Genomic DNA, 21,043 nt, shown 5'->3' on the forward strand with positions numbered 1-21,043 from the left:
AAAGGGAGGCTGCCCAGTTCCTTTGCCTTTGAGCTGAATTGGCGCTCTGAAACTGTTGAGTATCAGAAAGAGGACTAGGGACAGTCCCGGCAGGGCTCCTTTTCCCGGGGTCCTTTTCATAAACTTTGGAAAGTTTGCATATTGGGATTAGGTTTGGCTGTGTATGGCTGGAAGTCTAAACGTAAAAAAACCCAGAAACCAAAAAAGTCTAGGGTGGGAGAGCTGTTCCACGAAGCCAAGCCACCAAGGATTCATGCTCCTGTCTTATTGCCCCAGCACTGCCAGCCAGTGGCCTGTGCCTTGTGGCCCAACATGATGGCTACAGTTCACCCATCACATCCAGACTGAGCCAGCAGAAAGGCAGACCAGTGGAGACTTTGAAGTCTTTTGAGGAGACTTTTAAGTCAACTTCCCAGAAGGAGCCCACTTTTCTACCTATGTTTTATTGGCCTATATTCTGTCACGTGGCCACTTCTAGTTGCAAGGAAGGATGGGAAATGTAGTCTTTATGTGGGCTAGTGATGTGCCGCGTTGAGTTAGGTATTCTATAATTGGGGAATCAGGAAAAGACTAATATTAGAGGAGGAAACTAGCACATCTGTCATAGAAACTGTATTTTTGAAGAGTTAGGGCTTTGGAATCAGTAGTCCTGGGCTTAGTTTAAACTTCAATTCCTGCTTACTAGTTGTAAGATATTAGTTCAGCTACATAACCTCCTTAATCTCTTCTATTACATGATCTGTCAAATTGGCATGATACTCACATCATGGGGGTAAAATGAGAGAATAGATGCTCAGTATTCAGCTCAGTAGCTGTCACTATTACACGTATCCCTGTGTCACCATCCTTGACTTCGTTCACTTATTTGGATATGTGGTACTAGTTATACATGTGTATTTGATTCCAACATCTTTCATATCATTTCTAGAGAACCAGTGAGTCTGGTGGGGATCAGCACAGTTAGGGACGTGAGAAGCTAATGTGGGTGTAGAGGACAAAGCACCTTGGTCAATGCTGATGTGACGTTTATGCTAATCAAGTGGCCTGGTTAACCTGAGGCTGGGGTTAGTGGTTAAAGTTACAGGAAATATTTGTATTTCAGAAACATGTGAAGGATAAGACCATACAGAACCAGGAAGAATTTAGAGGAAACAGCCCTGGGGTAGACACCCAGCGAAGGGGCACATCTCAGGTCATTCACTACCCATCCTGGCTCCTAATCACCAGAGGGGGAGTTCAGACTACAATTCTGAGCACATGCCTTCTGATGAGCGAGAGTTTCTAGCATACAAGGACTGCTTCCTCAGTCTGTTAACCCTGCCCTGGCCACCTAAGGGACCTGTGGGCTTATTGTGAGACATTCACAATGATATCTGTTCAAGGAACAGGAACCAAGTTAAACTTTAAGGAAATGGGGGAGGGGTAGTGGGAGGGAATTTATTTATTTATTTATTTTTCCTGGACTCACTCATCACTTCAAGTCCTTGCTAGTTTCTGATCATAAATACTCACTGGAATTTTCTGGGACTGGGCATCTTGTAGGCCTTGAGGGCTATGAATAAGACCAGGCTTATTCCGGGGACTCAAGGCTGTCCCCACCCATGCGGAGCCATATTATAAACAGGTGTAGTAAGTGTCATGGTTGCTCCCACGTGTTTCCCCTCCTGGCATAACTTGGAACTCCTCCTACTAGAGGTGGGGGTAATTTCCCTGTCCTACTGATGGCAATTCTGGCCATGTGACTTGCTTTGGTGAATGGAATGTGGGGCACATGGGAATGAGCTAGTTCTGGGCAAGGCTTTGAGTGCTCTTGTCCATGTTGCTTCTGTTTTTGCCATCACAGAAGAGGTTCATCTATCTCTCAGGCAGTCATAGATCCAGGGAGGATGAGAGACACATGGAGCCGACTTAGCTCCCACCCAAAGCCTGGAGCCACGCCTAGCCCAGCTTGATCTAAGACAGCCAACCCCCATCTGATCCCCGGACTTGTGAGCCAGAACCATTTTACACGATTGGCTCAATTGCCATGGCTATTGTTTCATGCATTTCAGTTTTGAGGAGGATTGTTGGCAGTATTGTTGAGGCATTGATGAGCTAATATGACAGGTAATTACGATATGATTTGAGAACTGCAGGGAGGTAAGAGGCACCTGGTGCTCTGGTCTTGGGAAGGTATGTAGGCAGGAGTTCTTCACGAACTTGTGTATGTTATTCACAATTTGGACCTTATTTGGCTTTCCCCCCAGGAGACCAGAGAGTTCATGGTGTATGTAGTCTGCCAGTGAATGTCGGAATTGTATGTAAAGTAAGAGCTAATCCATAAAGACAATAGGAATAGTTCTTTGACATGTAAAATATGAAACCTTTTTCGCAGCTAGTGATTAATTCACTCATTCATTCATTTAACAAATAGAAGTTAAGGATGTAGCTGTGAGTAAAATACAGTAGGATCTCTGAGCCCATGAGCTGGCATTCCAGAGGGTGGAGACATGGTTGATGAGGAATGCCATAGAGAGCAATGGAGTAGGAAAGAAAAATGTGGAGCATCGAGGCAGAAGGGTGGTGCAGCTCACACAGGAAGGTCATTGAAGACCTCACCACCAGGGATGCTGAGTAGGGACCTGAAGGAGAAGAGAACCTGAGCAGTGGCCATAGCTGAGGAATGAGCATCTTGGCACAGGGCAGAGAATGCTAAGGCGTACTCCAGGAGAGAGACATTAGGATATGAACATCTATTCCAAGACACCTTGTAAGTGCTTTGGGGGTTTGATGGTAGGTATGCTCAGTGAATATAGTTACTGAGATGCAATTTCAAAGCTTCTGTATTTTCTTGCTAAAAACTGTAGACAAAACGATTTCCATCATCAGATGAAGCCTCCAGAACCTGCTGCCGGGACCAACTTCAAGGGGTTCTCTCTCTGGCTCCTGGTGACCCCTCTGTATCCTCCTATAGGCTACCGAGTGCTGGACCTGAGATCTCCATCTCCTGTGTCCTCCAGAAGTTGCCAGAAATGATGTTCATCTTGTACACGTTGATAATGAGTGTTTCAGCCTTCACCATTCAGCCTGAGGAACACACAGGTAAGAAATCAATCTTACTGAATCTAGCTGAATCTTACTACCAAATCTTACTAATCTAGCTGAAGAGGGCCTGCCTGCAGCTTCTCTGGGAAATGTAGTTGTTTATCTAGTGAAGTTTGTTGTTTTCAAAAAGCAAAGTGGGACAGATCTTTCTCCTGCCCATCTCCTCTGTTGCATGGGCATGAATCATTTCTGCCAAAGAGTGAGCCCAGAAAGTAGTGCCTTTGGACTCAATAAAAGATGCTTTTGGATTTTAACCACATGTCCTGTCACAACCAAGCTCTTTTTCTATCTGAACTCAGCCCAGATCTACTTTTAATGTTAAGGAGTCAACAAGTGAAAAAATATGACCAAACTTTTTAACCGTTTTTTGTCCCCATATGAACCAGATTTAACTTTTCCCACAAAATTTAAATTGGAATGGACAGAAGCCCTAAAGTTGTTTTGGGGAGTTTTGAAATCATTATAACAGGAGGTGTTAATGGGACCCCCAGGGTGCAAGGCCACTTGTTTGGGGGCACTCAGCTTCTTCAGATGTGCCTGTCAAAGGAGCTTTTGGATCCAAAGCCTGACTGTGCAAAGCTGTGGTCTCCCTGTCCTTTAGTGGCAGCAGAAAACTGCAGATTTCTTGGCAAGCATTTCAAAACCGACTTCAGGGTGGAAGGGGAGCCTGTGGTTCTGAGGTGCCCCCAGATGCAACTCTGGCTGTGGACGTCTGTCAGCCCCCATGTCAATGTGACATGGCGTAAGAATGATTCTGCTCCAACGGTCCGAGGGGAAGAAGAGACACGAATGTGGATCCAGGATGGTGCTCTCTGGATCTTGCCAGCATTGCAGGAGGACTCTGGCACCTACATCTGCACTGTCGGGTAAACCCCCACATCCCCTGGGACTACTAGGGTAGGGGGTGGGTCTCCTTCCAGAATGGGCTTCTGCATGGTTCTTCAATGATGACGTGGATTTCAAAATCCAGTGTGTAGGACCTTTTGTCCTCCTCACTGTTCCTGAAAGCTCCTTCCTGAGAGCCTTCCCCAGATGCCTTCATGGCTCCTTCTCTCCCTTCATTGAAGTCTTTGCTCGAATTTCACCTCTTTGGAGAAGACTTCCCTAGCTACTCTACCTAAACCAGTACTCTTGACAGTCCCTCTCTTTCCCCTGCTGGTATTTTTCCTCACCTGACACACATGTGTTTACCTATTTAATGTTGTCTAGCCCATTACAATGTAAACTCTAGTTCCGCAGGGACTTGATCCATTTTGTTCATGCCCACATCCACCTGGAAAGAAGAAATTGATGTAGTACAGTGGATGAGACTTGAGGAATGAGTTAGCCCAACTGCTTATTGTACGTGTGAGGGGACCGAGCTCACTAATAACATGCTCCCAGGTGGTGTGTGTGGAGCTGAGACAGGAACTCAGAGCTCCTGATGTGGAGGCTGGAGCCCCCTTCCTCTTTATCCTCTCCAATTCACTTTGTTGTGCAACCGTCACCACCGTCCATCTCCAGAACTCTCCATCTTCCCACAATGGAGCTCTGTGCCCATTAACCACGACTCCTCCTTCTCCGTCCCCCAGCTCCTGGCAGCCCCCACCTTCTGTCTCTCTCTCTGTGAATTTGAGTACTTTACCTCAGAGGAGTGGAGTCAGACGGTGTTTGTGCTTTGGTGATTGGCTTATGTCACTGAGCACAGTGTCTTCAAGGGTCATGCACACTGAAGGTGTATCTGAATTTCCTTCCTTTTTAAGACTGGATGATATTCCATTGCATAAATACACCATGTTTTGGTTACCCATTTATCTGTCAGGGGACAGTCTACCTGCTTTTGGCTACTGTGAGTAATGTTGATCTGATCATAGGTGTGCAAAGATCTCTTTGAGTCCCTGCTGTTACTTATTTTGGGTACAAACCCAGGAGAGAATTGGTGGATCAGTGGTCATTCTATGTTTAATTTTTTGAGAAACCATCATATCGTTTGCCACGTGGCTGCTCCATTTTACATTCTCATCAGCAGTATACACGGGTTCCAGTTTCTTCACATCTTCACCAACACTTACTGTTTTCTTGGAGAAGTATAATAGCCATCCTACTGGGCATGAAGTGATATATTATGGTTTTGATTTGCATTTCCCTAATAATTAGTAGTGCTGAGCATCTTTCTGTGTCTTTTATTGGCCGAATGTCTATTTAAGTCCTTTGCCCATTTTTAACTTTAAAATTTTTGTTGTCTCATTATTTTAAATTTCTTTTAAAAATTGAAATATAATTAACATGGCCTGTTATGTTAGTTTCAGGTACAGAGTATAATGATTCAACAATTCTATACGTTTCTCAGTGCTCATTGCTAAGTATACTCTTAATCGCCTTCATCTATTTCTCCCATCCCACCACCCATCTCCTCTCTGGCAGCCACCAGTTTGTTCTCAGTGTTTAAGAATCTTTTTGTTTGTTTGTCTCTTTTTTATTTTATTCATCTGTTTTGTGATGAACACAATTTTTCTTAAATTTCACCTATGAGTGAAATCATATAGTCTTTGTCTTTCTCTGACTGATTTATTTCACTTAGTGTTACTCCATCTAAATCCATCCATGTCATTGCAAATGGAAAGAGATCATTCTTTTTTATGGTTGAGTCATATTCCAGTGTGTGTGTGTGTGTGTGTGTGTGTATGTATGTGTGTGTATCACATTTCTTCTTTTTTTTTTTTAATATTTTATTTATTTCTTTGACAGACAGAGACCACAAGTAGGCAGAGAGATAGGCAGAGAGAGAGGAAGGGAAGCAGACTCCCCACTGAGCAGGGAGCCCGATGTGGGGCTCGATCCCAGGACCCCAAGACCACGACCCGAGCTGAAGGCAGAGGCCTTAACCCACTGAGCCACCCAGGTGACCCCACATCTTCTTCATCCATTCCTTAATCGAGTTATTTGTTTTTGAATTGTGGAATTCTTTCTATATTCTGGCTATCCATCCCTTCCCAGATATATGATTTACAACTATTTTCCCCCATGCCATGGGTTGCCTTTTTACTCTTTTGATAATGTCCTTTGACGCACAAAGTTTTTTAAAATTTTGATAAAATTCAATTTATCTATTTTTTCTTTGGTGGCCTATGCTTCTGATGTCCTATCCAAGAAGATTGCTGTATCTAATGAAAAGCTTTTGCCCTGTGTTTTCACCTCAGAGTTTTTATAGTTTCAGCACTTGTGTTTAGGTCTTTGACCCATTTTGAATTAAAATTTATACAAGGCATGAGGTAATGGTCTGACTTCATTCTTTTGCAAGTGGTTATCCAGTTTTCCTAACACCTTTTATTGAAAAGACTGTCCATTTCCCACTCAGTAGTCTTGGCAAAGCTTGCTACTTCTTTTTTTTTTTTAAGATTTTTTTTTCTTTATTTATTTGACAGACAGAGATCACTAGCAGGCAGAGAGAGAGGAGAAAGCAGGCTCTCCACGGAGCAGAGAGCCTGATGCGGGGCTCGATCCCAGGACCCCGGGACCATGACCCGAGCCGAAGGCAGAGGCCCTAACCCACTGAGCCACCCAGGCGCCCCCTTGCTACTTCTTGCAGGAGAAAGTTGTAGGTGCAGTTAGTGCTGGTGATTTCAAACCTTGCCTGGCTAAGTTCTCCTGGAAGGATTAGGGCAGACTGGGAACTGGTGCTTCTGGTCTTCTGTCTCCAGCTGCTGCTTGTATCCTGCCCCCAGGCTCTGCCCACTCCTTCTACTAGCCAGCTTTAGAGCCTGCACATCTCCTAAATCTGCTTGATTTAAGGAGGAGTTGTACCGATGAGGATTTTCATTTGGAAAGAGAACCAAATAAAGTGGATTCATAGCACAAGGGAATGACTGGTGAATGGGAGATTTTCAGACAATATCAGCCCCAGTCTTAGATGTTGTGTGTTGAGGTGGGGGGTAGGGGGTGGTGTGCTCAGTCCTGTCTGTGGACCTTGCCTAGGAAACAGGTAGGCAGTCTCTTATTTCCCTTTCAGGGCAATGTGGATATCTGATTTTACAATAGCTATAAATGCATAGTTTTTCCTACCTTTTAGAGGAGAAAATTCTAATGTTTTCCTAAGGAGTGCTACTAAGAAAATTTAATAGTGTGGTAGACAAAGATTGGAATTCAGACGTCGAATGGTATGAGTGTGAATCCTAGCCCTCTCATTTTCTAGCCAGTAGGACCTTGGTCTTATTACTTGGCATTTATGGATCTCAGTTTTCTCCTCTCGAATGGGGAGAGTTTTTTGGGAGTCCTGTGAAATCACAGCATGTGAAGCATCTAGTTATCGGGAGCACCATAGAAGATGGACTGCATATATATGGAAATGACTTTTCTTTCCCAAAGGCAATACTTATTGACTACTGGAGGGATAATATGCAAAAACCAGGGAGATGTGAACTGAGTCCTGTTTGTCTTACAGTTTCTTTTTCTACTTGATTAAAAAGATTGTACCTAATTCCCTTATTTTATTTTCTATTCTTAAAAAAAATTTTATTTATTCATTTATTTTGGAGGGGGGCAGGTGGAGGGAGAGGGAGAGAGAATCTTGAGTAGACACACTGCTGAGCTCAGAGCCTGATGTGGGGCCCGATCTCATGACGCTGTGATCATGACCTGAGCCAAAATCAAGAGTCAGATGCTCAACCAACTGAGCTACCCAGGCACCCCTTTATTTTCTGATTTTGTAGGAAAAGAGAGCTCTGAGATTGAGAGGGGCAGATGAAATCCCAGGGTCAAGGTTCCTTAGCATGTGAGAGAATTCCCCTGGTTGATCTCTAGAACTCTATTCCAGCTCTAAGACTGGGGTTCCAGTGGAGTAAGAATCAACAGTAGTCGCCCTAATACCCTTTGGCAGGTATTAACACAGCCCTATTCCTGTGATTTTTATTTGCTTCTGATCTAGAACCTGCTTGGATTTCTGTCAACCATGGTGGGTAGATTATGCTGCTAAATCAAACAGCCCCCAAATCTGAGTGGCTTAAAACCACAAAGGCTTATTTATCACCCATGGTGGGGCCATGATGTGTAATTCCATTGTTTGCTCAGGGCGGGGGAACTGGACGTACTCGGTGAACAGCCCTAATGACCACCATCCCTTTGCTGTGGGGAGGCCACGCCACATGGAGAATGTGGGTGGTGACCAAGTTACTCTCTACCCACCAGTCTTTTTTGAGTTATTTTCATGGACTGTCTGGCCCATATGTAATTACCAGATCAATAATGTGAACAGGTTTGGAACTCTTGGTATGTGTAATAAGTTTGGTTTCTGGAGATATTGCCCCAATTTAGGGGTTTTCCCAGAGCCCTCCTTGGGCTTCTAACCTTGGTCGGACCTCTAAGTAGCTCTGCAGTCTTAGGAAGTAACTTCATTTCTGTATACCTAATTTTCCTCATCTAAAAATGATATGCTAATAATTCCTACCTTGTAGGGTTGGATAATAAATGAAATAACTTACGGAGAGCACTGAGTGCAGGGCCTGGCACACACCTCTCCCAGCTGCTTCCATGCCTATTTTCAGGTGTGCACTGGTCTTTTGTCCTCATTGGTGTTTCTTTGACTTACAGTGAGATTATGTATTTTTCACGGTGATAGCTTTCTGCATTTCTTTGTGCCGAAGATGTTTGTTCATCCTTTTCCTTTTCTTAAGCAGACATGAAATATAATATTAGATATTGGCTTTATCCATTTGAGTTAATTCTTTTTACTTTCAGGTACCAAGCTTTTATCACTTACTTCTCTCCAGACATTTTTCACACTTTCTTCCTTCTTTAGATATAGACTGTTTGATCTTTTGCTGTGCAGGCTTCTTCCTCCCTTCCCCTCCTCATATAGCACACGTTCTCCTGGTCTCTGTTGATTATGTAGCCAGGAACTTACTTAGCTGAGATAACTGTATTTTTATGTTTTTTTCCCCATGTTTCTATCAATGTTTTGCCTCTACCCTTTCCCCAGTCCTATGGTCTTAATAGAATTATGATATTGAGGTTAGTTAGGTAAACCAAAAATTAAAAAAAAAAACAAACCCAAATTAAAAAAAAAGCTTGCCAAGTTCATTTCCCCCATGCAGTATTGCAAAAAATATTTTAGAGATCTTACCCAGAGTTCTCTGCAGTTTTCTGAAATTTGACATCAGTTGATAGATGATTCCCAGAATTTAATGGGTTTGGGAAAATTATCCTCAATTTCATTTAGTGTTGCTGTTATTTTGCCTTGTCATTTATTATGCCTTTTTCCCCTTTACTTCAGAAATGCTTCTTACTGTGATGAAATGTCCATTGAGCTCAAGGTTTTTGAGAAGACAGAAGCTTCCCTGCCTTTCATATCGTACCCACAAATTCTAAGTTTGTCAACCTCTGGGTCCTTAGTTTGCCCTGAGCTGAGTGAATTCACCCATAACAAAATGGACATGAAGATTCATTGGTACAAGGTACGTCTTTAAAAATTGCTGCTTTAATTAAAATGTGTTTTACTAGACACAGGAAAGATATAAAATGCTCATTCTGAGGACAATATACTCACTTTTATATTTCTGTTTTTTACAACCAGTTATTTTTAAAAAGGGGGCTGACTAATAGGTTCTGTTCATCTGTATGTGGCTTGGGTAAGGGTCCTCAGAGTAGAACTTTGAGAAGCCAGAATGCAAAATGAATGGAGTAAGTGACAGCTTACTCCAGAAAATAGCTTTTTACATGGACATTTGTCTATAGCAATGTAGAAAAAAAAGAAATACTTGTTTTCTTGACTGGTTGAATAAATACTATCATAGAGCACTTGTGTAGACCAGGTATGGGCAAACTATAGCTATAATCAGTGGCCAAATTGACCTGTCACCAGCCTGACAGCTCAGGATAGTTTTCACTTTTTTAAATGGTTAAACAAAAAATTAAAAGAGGAGCACCTGGGTGGCTCAGTTGGTTGAGTATCCGACTCTTGGCTTTGGCTCAGGTTATGATCTCATGGGTCATGAGGTCGAGGTCCATATTGGGCTCCATGCACAGCAGGGAGTCTGCTTGAAGGTTCTCTCCCTCTGTTCCCCCTCACTCCCCCCCTCCCACCCCAAGCACACGCTTGCTCTCTCTCTCCCTCACCTTCTCCCTAAGATAAATAAAGAAATGTTTTTAAAAAAGTTAGGAATGCCTTGGTGGTTCAGTTAGTTAAGTGTCTGCCTTAGACTTAGGTCATTATCCCAGGTCCTGGGATTGATCCCCGTAGGGTCCTGGAATCGAGCCCCACTTCAGGCTCCCTGCTCAGCAGAAAGCCTGCTTTTCTTTCTCCCTCTGTCTGCCACTTGCCCTACGGTGCTCTCTTTCTCTCTTTAAAATAAATAAAGAAAATCTTAAAAAAAATGAAAAGAAGACTAGTATTTCATGATATGTGAAAAAGATATAAAATTCAAATTTCGTTGTCCATAAATACAGTTTTACTGGGAGGTGGCCACGCTGTTTGTGGTCTCATACTGCAAGGGCCAAGTTGAGTGGCTCTTCAAATTTAGCAGAGGACAGAGGGCATCTAGACTGTAGGCCTGAAATATTTACTGTCTGGTCCTTTACAGAAAAATTTGCTGACCCCTAATCTAGATAGACCATAGACTGATACTGAAAACTACAGTTACTTGCTTAATATTTGATAGAAATTAACCTTTTAATCAAGAGACGCTCAGCCAGTTGACTGGTATTATAGCTACAAGATACATATAGGATACCAATGCTAATCATTACCGAGTAGGTACTGTGTATAATTCTGGTCTAGCTTCCCTGGCATGTAACCTACCAAAGTGGAGATTGCTAATATCTCCATTTTACATACTAGGAAACAGAGAGACAGAAATGTAAGGGCACTTGCCCAAGGTCACCCAGCTGGTAGATAGTAAAGCCAGCACTCCAGCATGAGAGGCCAGGCTCCAAACACTACTGCCATGCAGGGAAACCCTGGGGGTTTGGTGGCCTTGGAAGAATTGGGGGACTGAGCCCCATTTGGCTTTTTTCAGCCCCATTTGGCTTTTTTAGGAACAATAAGGTCTCTCTTTTTAATTAGACATGTTGTCGAATAGCACTTGATGAGCCACTAGCTGACAAACTATTCCAGTTATGTCTGTGCTCCCATTCAGAGCAAGATTCTGAGATGACTCAAGGTTATGTTGGACTGTCGCAAGCTTTCAGTCATCATGGTTTTGAAAGATAGGTTCCTGAGAACACTTTGTGCTCATTGGGATGTTTTCTCGAATCCCATTCAACGTTTTCTGTTATTGGAGGTCTTGATCTTGAGGGTTCTGTAGTGCAGAATCCTCAGGACCTTTTTGTCCATATGGAAAGTGTGCCCTCATTCCTCACACTTAGTTTTTCCTTACAAATTTTTCTCCATCTTTACTGACCTGTAAAGTTGAAATGATTTTTAAAGTCATTACTCTAACATCATTTCTTTATTTTCCCTGAATACATCTCCTGAATATTACAGTCACCCTGATGACATACCACTACTCTTCCCTCCGTGTTTCCCAAGGCAGTAATGACCTACTTTATCCAATAAGAGGTAGTTTCTTTTTTTCCCTTTATGCTCACATGAATGTGCAATAAACATTGTGTTTAAACACATCCCACAATTTCGTTTTATCTGTTAACAAATTCCCTCTGTTAAAAAGTACATTTAGTGGTGTGTCCAAAGTACATTCGCTACGTAAATACCAGGGCAGTTCTTGGGTTGGATATTTAACACTGATTGATAATATGAGTGCTACTCATATATAGCTTTTGAAATACAAATTAGCACATAGCATAACTCTGAAAAGTATTTTCCCTTAAGGATTCTGTCCTCCTGGATCAAGACAACGAGAAGTTTCTAAGTGTGAAGGGAACCTCTCGCTTACTCATCTATAATGTGTCTGTGGAGGATGCGGGCTATTACAGCTGTGCCATAACGTTTACCCACGAAGGCATGCTGTACAACGTGACTAGGAATATTGAACTCCGTGTCAACAGTGAGTATTTGCCACTGAGGGACCTCCCCACCCTGTCAATAACAAGCATGCAAAGAACTAATGAGGGTTCATGTGGAATTCCTTGAATGTCCTCAGTGTGAAAGGAAAACATACCTATCAACTCGCCTAAAGCATCAGGCTCACAAAACACATGTGTGGAGCTTTGAAAGATAGAGAGCAGGGTGTTTTTCTCAGGAAAGGTGGATTGCTGAGTGGTTGGTAGGGTTCCAGGTGTGGCTAAAACACACCAGCAGAGGGGGCCATACAACGGTTCACTGGGAAGGTCCCTTTGGAAGGCTTACACCACCAGAGACAGCCATCTGGCATCATGGTTGCCAGAACTTTATTTATAATTCAAGGATATTAAGATTTTATTGTTTTTTTTTTTTAGTTAGAGGGTTTTGCATTGGCATATCCAGTGGAAATTCCCCTTTCTTGGGCTTCCCCAAGGCACATGACCCTTGAAATCAGAGTTTCAGATAGTGAGGGCTCTCATTGCTTTAAATGAGTTCTACTTGAAAAGAATGTTGTGAACAGTGTTGATGAGTATTTAAAATTGTTTAACATGTACTGCCTACATGCTGGACATCAAGCTTGTTACAAGGAACATAAAAGGGCTTGAGTTTTGGACTCTGCCCTAGAGAGTATGCTGCTTTTATTTATTTTATATACTGAATACACAATTGGGAGTCTTTTAGGACATTTCAGATGGGTTTGAAAATATATTAAGGTTAAATAATTGGTCTTTGAAGGGAGAAGTGTAACTTTTTGCCCCTTCCAGAGAAAATCCAGATATTCAGTTTTACCACAGGGAAAACTCCCATGGGATATCTCCCATGAACTGAAATCTCTAGATGACATAGTCCTGTGAGGATTCATTCCTATCAACAACTTGTTCCCTGGAGTGGGAAATCACAGAGACTTCCGGTGACTTTCAAAGGGCTCAGAATTATCCTGTTCATGTGATACTCCACAAGAACACTAGGGGGCGGCCAGCCCACATATTACCCCAAGTTGTGAGCACACTATGATGCACCCTTAGGTTTGAGAAGCACAGAGGTATTTAACTACCCTTGCCACCCCCACGTGTGACTATGTGTGTTTTTGGTGGGGGGCGTGACTGTGGGGAGGCTCCTGGTCTTGGCCCAGAAGCCATGTGCTCCTCATGCTGTGAGGCTGCCTAATGCTTACTCATGTTAGGATTTCAAAATGCTCTGCAGGGAAGATAGAAGGGAAGAGTGAGCAGTTACCGAGATGGGCAGCCCTTTACCCACCCACAGCCATGCTTTTTACTCCAAGTCAGGTGCCTACTTTCTTCAAGTTGGGAGACGTACCTCTTGGGGAACTGAGTTTCTATTCAGAGATTCCCCTCTGTCTGCCTCCCAAAAAAGTTTATGTCCTCTATTAACAAGACATAGTAGCCAATGCTGGGTCATGCTCCTTATCATTCAGTGTGGGATTAGCAGTAGAAACGGGTGGTTCCCAAATTCCTGTGTCTCTGTTTATGTTTTCAAAGTGACTCTATGGTATTCTGAGGCAGGCATGTGGGGAAGCAGGAATGGAGAGGAGGGGGCAGATTTTAGGGCAAATAGACGTTGGGGTAAAGCCTATCTTGTAAGCGTTGAGAAGATTATTATTAAGAATTCATTCAGGAAGCCGGGGAAGGGAATGGTTAATTATTTATCACAAAGCAAAGAACATCTGTTAGTGGAATGTGTATTTAATTGTGGCCTCTTCCAGTAATATCTCTTCTGGGAAAGGCATTGGCCAAAGATGCTCAATTTTGTGGAGAGCCTGTTTCCTTTGCCAGACAAAGGTCGAATCTTACAATGGCTGGCCATACTTTAGGGGATAACTTTGTTAATTAGCTAAACAATGGAACTTGAATCTCAGCTTGAAATGATGGCTTCCCTAATCGAAGCTCTTTTCCTCATATCTTTCTCAGAAAAAGAAGAGGAGACAATTCCTGTGATTATCTCTCCCCACCAGACCATATTAGCTTCACTGGGTAAGGCCTATGAGGACTGTGTCACCCACGGGGGTGCCTTCAGTCCCAAAGCCTGAGGTCCCCTGCCCCTTTGGTTTGTAGTGTGCATGGGTAGGAGCCTGGAGCCCCTGCGTGAGAGGCAGAAATGACATCTTTCCTTCCGTCAGATGTTAGAAATGACACTGTGTGCAAATAGGTATACTTTGTCACAGGAACACCGGACCAGCAAAAATCTAAATGTGAAAATCCCAACGTTCTGGTGGCAGTTGTCAACTGTGTGAGAGGATTAACAGCAGGATCCCCTCCTGGGGACTTGCATAAAACATACTTGCAGTATGTTTTAAATAAGTCTCTCCAAAATTTGGCTGACGTGCAGCACTTCCCTAAGAGTCCATCTGTAACGCGAGGCTGACCCCGTCACTGCTGGCCCCACAGAGACGGTCTCTTGTGGTCGAAAGAGCTGCTCAGCTGGTCAAGGTGGATGATGAGAGTGACTGACAGGGTTTTCCAGTTTTCACCCCATTGTGGTTGTGGCTCAGGCTGTCCCGGCCAGTGCCCACTTCCCTGTTGACTATCACTGTGTCTCACGGGACCCCAGTCAGTGTCAACACCCATAGGCGTCCTTCTGTAGAAAGAAAAGCTGCTCAGGGCATCACTGTGGGCTCATTGAAGGTCAAAAGCCACACTCATGTCAGGCTGGGCTTCCAACAGGCCTATGTATCCAGGAAGCCTGTACCATTTTGGTGTTTGTTTCCCTATAATGGTTTTGTAGGCCTCATTCTCCCTCCCTCCCTCCCTCCCCATCCATCCATCCATCCATCCATCCATCCAGGTCTCTCTTCTGTTTGGTATTGGGCTTATATTTTAAATTTTAGTTGGTAGTCATAGAGAAGGGGGACTTTGGTACAGATGCTGGGATTGCTGCCAATGCAGGCTGCCTCGGCCCTTGGAATAAACCACCTAGAAACCTGGGGAAGTGGGCACACGGGTTGGTGCCAGCTGGGATTCCAGCACCCTGGCTCCTAGATTCCCCAGCCAAATGGAGCTGAGTTCCCCACCCTGTTGCTTTGAATGCACTCAAGTGCATGGCAGAATTACGTGAGGCCAGGTTTAATGGGTTGCTTTTGACCAAGAAATCTTAAGGTTGTAAGAGGTGGTGAAGGAGTGAGAAGAGCCTGAAGGGGGGCCGTACATTAAAAAACCCACCAGGAGGAGGCATATCACCCATGGGGGTTCCTGGGAGAAACAGGAGGGCTGAGGCCAGCAATGGGCAGAGAAAAAGAATTGAGACATTCATCTGACTTTTTGAGGTGCCTAGAAGAAAATGTGGGAGAAGGCATCCATGAATTCAGAAGGCCCTGTAGGAGCTGAGTGACCTTGGGGAAGCCATGTGCCCTCAGGGTTTTCATCTCTCATGAAGACCAGTTGAGGGAACTGGAGACACTTGATCGATACTGGTGTTCTGTGTGAACAGAATCATTTGAAGGAAACAAGTTTCCTTTTAAGGAAAGAATTGGCCGGTGAGGGGTATTTGAGAAGGTGGGGCAGGGTCTGCCACTTGGATTTGCTGGTGGCCACGTGGCCACCAGGGGCTGGCGTGACCCCTGTTCTCTGGTGGGGCTCTGACATGGTGTCTTGCTGTGCACAGGTTCAAGACTGAGAATCCCGTGTAAGGTGTTTCTAGGAGCTGGGACACAGTCGACCACCATGCTCTGGTGGATGGCCAACAATACCAGAATAGAGAACGCTTACCAGGGAGGCCGTGTGGCTGAAGGGCAGCGCCAGTAAGTGGGTGAAGGTCATTGTCAGCTGAGAAGCATCTTATGGGATTTCCGAAGGCTTTGCTCTTCCTTCTAGAGACAATGTCGCACCAGATCAGACCAGGACACACAACTCTATAAATAATCTTTTTGATTGTAAACTGTTGGATTTTTAGAATTTTATTATTTTTTTTAGAGATTTATTTACTCATTTTAGAGAGAAAGAGAGAGAGAGGGCATGAGCTGGGAGAGAGGTGGAGAAAGAGGGAGAGAGAATCTCCAGCAGGCTCTAGGCTGAGCGCAGAGCCCAACACAGGGCTCGATCCCACTACCCTGAGATCATTACCTGAGCTGAAATCAGGAGTTGGGCACTTAACTAACTGAGCCACCCAGGCACTGCAGATTTTTAGAATTTTAAAAATTGAATTTTTCTAAGTATCACTAGTTGTTCTTAAGAATCGAACTCCTTATAGCAGCTGGGCTGCAGTTGACTGCTTGGCATTGATGTTGCATTTTTTTAGCTGTTTCATTAAACATTTGTTTCTTGATTTTTACGGTTTTCCGAAAAAAATGCTTTGGAGTTCATACATTTCCATGCCGCACCCTGCAATCTGAGTGTCAAATGTTTTCACAAACTCTTCACAAGAGTCTGAGAGTTAGCCACAGTATCTGAGGGTGGCTATGGGCATCAAGGAAGGTTAATGTTCAAAGAAAGGAAGAATTCTGTTCTCATAAGCATTCATCTTTGGAAAATGTTTTCTCAACCCAAAAGTAGGACAGTCAGACCTTGTAAATCTGTGTTTGAGAAAGGGAGACCGTTCGATTTTGCAAATTATCAAGGAATTTTTTTAAAGATTTTATTTATTTATTTGAGGGAGAATGAGTGAGAGAGAACATGAGAGAGGAGAAGGTCAAAGGGAGAAGCAGACTCCCCAACCAGCTGGGAGCCCGATGCGGGACTCGATCCTGGAAGTCCAGGATCATGACCTGAGCCGAAGGCAGTTACTCAACCAACTGAGCCACCCAGGCGTCCATCAAATTATCAAGGAATTTTAAAATTCAAGTTCCACTATGATGAATTAGGCTCAACTTCCACTTGACCTATCAAAAAAGATCTTTCTAGATGCAGTGTGGTGAATCAAAATGATATGTGGTTAGCACAACTGCTTGCTTGCCAAGTCCCTGTTGGGAAAAGCGTGGCATCACTCACATGCCCCATGTTAGCTTACTCATACTATCCGCTCACTTAAAGGAGCCTTTTTTCCCAAGGATTAAAAAGAAAAAAGAAAAGAAAAGAAAGGCCTAGCAGATGCACATCAGTGATATTTTTATTCATGCTCCTATGTAGCAGTGAAGCATCTTCAGATGATGATCACATTACAAACGGCGGCGATGCTGGCCAGAACCTTTGCCTGGCCTGGCCTGTCTGTGGCCCTCTGCTCTGAGCTTGGGTTCCTGGAATTACAGCTGGCAATGGAGATGAGAGGAAGAAACACAGTGGAGGCCAGGATTCCTGGAAAATCCCTCCTCTTCAGTATGCAAATGATTTTTTGGCCTTACAGTCAAGTTTCTCCAAGGCAGATATTTCTTTCCCACTACCGCCTCTTTATTCGTCAATAGCCTGAAAAATGAATTTTCCCAACATCCAAATGAAACTGGCTCCTGTTAAGTTCTTCTTGTGACAAGTGTCCTGTTACAAGGACCAACATCTTCAGTGTCACTTCCACCTTCAAGCACAGGTTTAGAAATTCTCCCAGATAGGGAACCAAAATCAAGGCAGGTGCTCCTCTCTTTATGAATCCTGAGACCAATTTAAGCACAGCGGGTCCTTCTCGTTGAGAATGTTCGGACATCTCCCTTGTAAAGATGGGCTTGCACTGGTTACAGCGCATTTAAGCAGATGTTTTCTCACTCAGGGAATACTCGGAGAACAATGAGAACTACATTGAAGTGCCCCTGATTTTTGATCCAGTCATAAGGGAGGATTTGAACACAGATTTTAAATGCCTTGTCCGCAACAGACTGAGTTTTCAGACACTGCGCGCCACAGTCAAAGAAGGTATGTACCTGGGGGGACGTTTGAGGGGAAAGCAGCACGGGCAGGGGTCTGTGGTTGCTAGACAAAACTGCTAGTTCTCCAGCTGATGGCTTAGGAAGTCCCCCCATTTCCTGTTAGTGGACCACCCAGAGCGGATCTCTCAGTTCTTATGATTTATTTTTTGTCGGGTGGAAGCTGGTTTTGGGAGATTATGTTCAAGGAACAATTTAAATAGCAAGCTGACTTCAGGAAAAATGATAAGGTGGTTCTGTGATAAACTTAAACACACACACACACACACACACACACATACACACGCACCCGTGTCCTTCTGTGGTTCTGCCCCTGGATCAGCAGGACTAGCTGGTTTCTGGTGACACCTGGAGGAGTGTGCGACGGTCTTTATCCCGAAATTGAGGAACTCCCTTCTCCAAGAGCTGGGGGCTGGGAGATCCACAGGGCTCAGAGCAGCTTTCAGGTTAAAGACATTGGTTCCCAGGAGATAAAGCACAAGACTGTAGTCACATCAACTCAGTGCCCATATACAGTAAGAAGAAAAGAGAAACCCGTGCTCTCATTTGGACCAAATTGATTTCCTCCCAGCGTTTAAGTGGGGAAGGGAAACACAGGTACTGCTGAGACCGCTGACAGTCAGAGGGGACGAGGCAGAAGCCAAAGTGATCTCCAGCAGCGGTCTCCTTATGCCTTCTGGGCAATCTGTAGCAAGTCAACAAAATGCTCCACTTTCTCTCTCCCTTGCTGGGAAGGCAGCTGCAGATGTACTTGTAATTGAAAAGCTGAGGATTTGGTTAAGCCTCAGGACAGTGCATGACGCATACAGCTTTTCTCTAGTTGTGGTCTGAGCACTACCAGCACTGCCCACTTGGGCCACTAGCTGAAAACACAGAGCCCCAGCCTCAGCCCAGATCTACCCCAATTCTTCCAGGGTAAGGCCAAAGAGGGTAAGGTAGCAGGCTCCTTTCCTATTCATGTGTGAGGACCGCTGTCCTAGGACACATATGCAAAGGCTGATGCTTTAGATTGTTTCCATGAAAGAGTCAGTAGTTGTCCAGACTTGGAAAGCAGATTCCACTTCTGGGGTTCAGATTGTGACCCAAAAGAACCTGTGGTTTGTCTGGACCCGAAGCTGGGGACCTTTAAACATTTTCATAATGTGAGCCTTCTCCCTCCTTTGTGGGGTTGGCTGTGACTCATGGCCGAGGGCACAGCTAACAGCCTGTCCCCAGCATGGAGAGGTGTGTCCCGATGGCTGCTCAGCAAATTAAAGCTTGATGCATTTCCAAGCCTTGTGGGATGTTAAGGTGGAAGAATCATCTCGAGAGACAGTCTGAAATTGTGTTGGTTCCCAGAGGCCCAGGTAGATGATGATAAACAGTAGCTTTAAAATGTGGAACTCTGGGGGGCGCCTGCATGGCTCAGTTGGTTAAGCAGCTGCCTTCGGCTCAGGCCATGGTTCCAGGGTTCTGGGATCGAGCCCCACATTGGGCTTCCTCCTCAGTAGAGAGCCTACTTCTCTCTCTCTCCCTCTGCCTGCTGCTCTGCTCACAAGTAATTGTGCTCTCTATCTCTCTGTCAAATAAATAAATAAAATCTTTAAAAAAAAATGTGGAACTCTGGGGCACCTGGGTGGCTCAGTGGGTTAAAGCCTCTGCCTTCAGCTCAGGTCATGATCCCAGGGTCCTGGGATCGAGCCCCACGTCGGGCTCTCTGCTCCGCAGGGAACCTGCTTTCTCTCCTCTCTCTGCCTGCCTCTCTGCCTACTTGTGATTTCTCTCTCTCTGTCAAATAAATAAAATCTTAAAAAAAAAAAGTGGAACTCTGGCCTCGTCATCAGTGAGTCCAGGAGGACTCATGTTCTTGTGTTTGCTTGTCACGTCTTTATCTGTACTCTCCACATTTTCATGATGCAGAGATGCCAAGGAGTAGAATATAAAATAGCTGGGTCCAAGCAATCCTCTTGACACCTAAAGCTCCTACATTCAAAGTTGGTTTTCTCTTCCTGTGTTTGTTAGTTTCTATCATCCCCCTCACATGCTCACTCATTGGAAGAGGCCATGCTGGACCTTGGCCACGTCCCCGTTGTCTGGTTGAGACCTGAACGGATAATCTCTTATTGCACACTATTCAACAGGTGGAACAGAGACCCTCGCCACCTCACCCCACTCTGTGCTCTTTTCTCTGATCGCTCTCTGATCGATTTTTGTTCTCCCTTGTTCATTTCCCTAATGCCGCAGATGCCCTTCTCAGATATCCTTGATCTGCTGTGAGGGGCATGCTTTGTGAAAAGCCAGTGCACAATTATTAGGAAAAAATGAACTCCAGCTCCACTCTTCTCTATAAACATGCACTGCACTGTCCTGCTTGGCAGTGAGAGAATGTTCCTTCCACCCATGATGTGACTCTGTTCTTCCCACAGCTGCCACATTCTCCTGGGGGACCATACTGGCCCCACTCTCCCTGGTCTGCTTGGTTTTGGTGGGAATATGGATGCACAGACGGTGTAAACACAGAACTGGAAAAGCATATGGTTTGACCACGTTAAAGACTGGCCATTAAGATTTTCATCTCACGCAAGTAAAATAAAGACAATAAAACAATTCAGAGTCAAACGATATCCTTTTTTATGGAGGTGACTTGGCCTTTGCGAGGATTCTGCTCTTCCTCAGTTGGTTTAACGAGCTGCTGTGTTTATAGTAAAGGACAGAAGTATGAATGTGATGTTTATTCTGAAGCTGACAGGAGCAAGTGTACATGTGTGTGGGAGAGTAGCTCTTGGACACTTGTGACCTATTTAGAAGAGTGAGGTGGCGTCGAAAACATCTAAATGAATTTTGTAGTTCATTCATTTGTCTTTTAACGAAAATGTATTAAAAATCTATGTTGGCTATGCTCCGTGGAGGATGTTAACAGATAACAAAGATAAGACGTAGGTTGCCTTTTTGGGAAGATGGAATTTCATTTGGAGACTGGAAAGAGGGATTTAGAAATGCTAAAGAAGGAGCATCAGCAAAAATTGGTGGATTTTTCCCAAAAGGATGAGCCAAAGAATAACAACTAAAAGAGACTATGAGAAAAATACATGTTAGCACATTTTAGTGAACTGAGAAATAGACTCCGCTTTATCTCAAAGCTTCTGAAAATGAGGAGGACGGAAAAGTATTGAGATAACTGCATACAC

General features: G+C 44.2%; 1 protein-coding gene across 1 annotated transcript in view; it reads left to right on the forward strand.

Moving 5' to 3' along the window:
* The window catches only part of IL1R2 (interleukin 1 receptor type 2), a 33,562-nt gene extending 13,100 nt beyond the window's left edge, over positions 1–20,462 (forward strand). Inside the window, exons 2-9 of the mRNA XM_082746597.1 lie at positions 2,954–3,081; positions 3,686–3,950; positions 9,332–9,512; positions 11,885–12,059; positions 14,005–14,067; positions 15,695–15,830; positions 17,723–17,865; positions 20,282–20,462. Coding sequence (XP_082602723.1) covers positions 2,954–3,081; positions 3,686–3,950; positions 9,332–9,512; positions 11,885–12,059; positions 14,005–14,067; positions 15,695–15,830; positions 17,723–17,865; positions 20,282–20,421 — 1,231 coding nt within the window. The 3' untranslated portion in view covers positions 20,422–20,462. The remainder of the gene's footprint in view (positions 1–2,953; positions 3,082–3,685; positions 3,951–9,331; positions 9,513–11,884; positions 12,060–14,004; positions 14,068–15,694; positions 15,831–17,722; positions 17,866–20,281) is intronic.
* The last annotated feature ends 581 nt before the right edge of the window (positions 20,463–21,043 follow it).

This window comes from Mustela nivalis (genome assembly GCF_964662115.1).
Source record: "Mustela nivalis genome assembly, chromosome: 8".
NCBI lineage: Eukaryota > Metazoa > Chordata > Mammalia > Carnivora > Mustelidae > Mustela > Mustela nivalis.